The sequence below is a fragment of the Manacus vitellinus genome, unplaced genomic scaffold, assembly GCF_001715985.3.
Source record: "Manacus vitellinus isolate BGI_N305 unplaced genomic scaffold, ASM171598v3 scaffold_121_pilon, whole genome shotgun sequence".
Taxonomy (NCBI): domain Eukaryota; kingdom Metazoa; phylum Chordata; class Aves; order Passeriformes; family Pipridae; genus Manacus; species Manacus vitellinus.
Genome location: NW_021938903.1, coordinates 222,804 through 225,109, shown reverse-complemented (window position 1 = coordinate 225,109; position 2,306 = coordinate 222,804). Strand labels below are relative to the sequence as shown.

The following is a 2,306-nucleotide window of genomic DNA, read 5'->3' as shown; positions in this document are numbered from 1 at the left end:
TGGGGGCACACAGCGGGGTCAGTTGTGCCCTGGCCCACCTTTGGAAGTCAGGAGGGGAGTCAGACGAGGGGAATTCAGGGGGAATTTATGTCTCCTGTGCTCTCCTGCAGTGCCCAAGTGAGGACGGACCCGAGGGCAGGAAAAGAGCAAGGTGGGTCTGGGCTGGGGCTCTGGGATTGATTCCTGGGGGATGGAGGGTTTGAGGGGGTTGGTGCTCTGGGATTCCCGGGGGAAGGAGGGTTTGAGGGTCCTGGATTAACCCCTGTCACCCCAACTCGGGCCTCCCTCATCCCATGGCTGGGGAGGGATGCTGAGGTGGGATGAGGAGCCTGAGGAAAAGCTGCCTCTCTGGGAGGGAGGTGGAGGGAGGGCTGTAAATGGGGCCGGAGGGAGGGAGGAGGCCAGGACTGGTGTGCCCAGCACGGGCACAGCCCCATTTGCAGCCAGGACTCCTGGAGCAACTCGGGGTTGGACATGAGGGGCAGGTCCTGGGGCCTGGGGATGGGTATAAAGGGATGAGAAATGGGGCTGTGGGAACACGGAGGTAAAGGGTCGTGCCTAAATTCTGTGGGGCAGGAGAGGGTGGAGGGGCTGGGCTGGGTTTGTCCTGCACTGGAGCCACAGCAGGGATTTTTTCCACCTCATCCCATCCCAGAGCCCTCAGGTCTCACTCCTGTCCCCAGGTGGATGCTGCAGCTGCTGGGTGGGATCAGGGCCCATGGGGATGCCCCTGGTCCCTGCTGCCTGCAGGGCTGCCCCTCCCTGAGAGCTCTGGGGGTCTGCACCTCATCCTGCCCTGGCACATCCCTCCCCGAGCCCGTCCTGAGCTGTGACAATAAAACCAGCCCCTCTGGGAGCCTTTGGTCCCAATAAAAACCCCAAACCCCTCTGTCCTGCCTGTCCTGGGGTTGCTGGGCTGGGGGGAGACGGGGGGAAGAGCTCCAGGGGGGATGTGGGGCCGTGGAACATCCCCCACCCCACGGGTGGAGGGGCTGGGAAGGGACACAGAGGAACACCCATGGAGGTGTCTGGGACAGAAAGGACAGGGAGGGAAGTTTTCCTGCTGGAGCTGGAGGATGATCCTGGCTGGGGAGGAAGAGCAGCAGCACCAGAACTGTGGGGTTGGTGCTCCTTCATCAAAGCAAATTTCTTTATCCGCACCAGCGACCCATGAACGGCCCCCAACATCCCCTCCCCGTGGCATGAGGAGGGATAAATGTGCACAGGTGGGGCCAGAATTCCCAGAATCCCACATTTCCTCCAAATTCCACCAAATTCCCACAAAAGTCCATCAAAACTCTCATAAAACAGCGCAAAATTGCACCGAAGTGCCCCAAACATGTAAAACACATCTAAATCACCCCCAGAATCTCCAAAAATATCCCAGAATTTCCCCCAAATCTCCCCAATATTCCCTAACTGGCAAAACCACCTCCAAAAAAAATCCCAAATCCCGTCGAATCCACCCAAAATATGCGCAAAATACATCCAACCCCCCAAGTCATCCCAAAATCCTCCCAAACCCCCAAATTCCCCCAAGTCACATCAAAATACCCAATCAAGTCCTCTAATATCCCAAAATGCCCTCAAAATCCACACAAATCCCTGAAGATTTTGATGGGACTTGGCAGAATTTTGGGATTTGGAGGATTTTGGGAATATTTGGGGGGTTTGGTGTTTTGATGGAACTTGGAGAAATTTCGGGGGGTTTGGAGGATTTTGGGATGATTTGGGGGTTTGGGCGTATTTTGCCTGTATTTTGGGTGCATTTGAATTTGTGATTTTTTTTGGAGGTGGTTTTGTGGGTTTGGGAATATTGGAGGGATTTGGGGGTACTCAGCTGTGTTTTACACCCGGAGGGTGTTGCTGCTCCCAGGGGCTCAGCACAGGCACAGCCCCAGCCACACCAGCACCATTCCCACCATCAGAGGGCATCCCTGGATTCACTGTCCCATCCTGGGATCGATATCCCCGGATTGACTGTCCCATCCCTGGATTCACTGTCCCATCCCTGGATTCACTGTCCCATCCCCGGATTGACTGTCCCATCCCTGGATTCACTGTCCCATCCCTGGATTCACTGTCCTGTCCTTGGACTGACTGTCCCATCCCTGGATTCACTGTCCCATCCCTGGATTCACTGTCCCATCCCTGGATTGACTGTCCCATCCCTGGATTCACTGTCCCATCCCCAGATTCACTGTCCCATCCCTGGATTCACTGTCCCATCCCTGGATTCACTGTCCCATCCCTGGATCACTGTCCCATCCCTGGATTCACTGTCCATCCCTGGATTCACTGTCCCA

General features: G+C 56.2%; 1 protein-coding gene across 1 annotated transcript in view; it reads left to right on the top strand.

Annotated features, from left to right (window-relative positions):
- LOC103755168 (myosin-binding protein H) overlaps window positions 1–891 on the top strand; it is a 16,169-nt gene extending 15,278 nt beyond the window's left edge. The window contains exons 9-10 of the mRNA XM_029965871.1: window positions 111–151; window positions 684–891. Of these exons, the coding sequence (XP_029821731.1) occupies window positions 111–121 (11 nt within the window). The 3' untranslated portion in view covers window positions 122–151; window positions 684–891. The remainder of the gene's footprint in view (window positions 1–110; window positions 152–683) is intronic.
- Window positions 892–2,306: the final 1,415 nt, after the last annotated feature.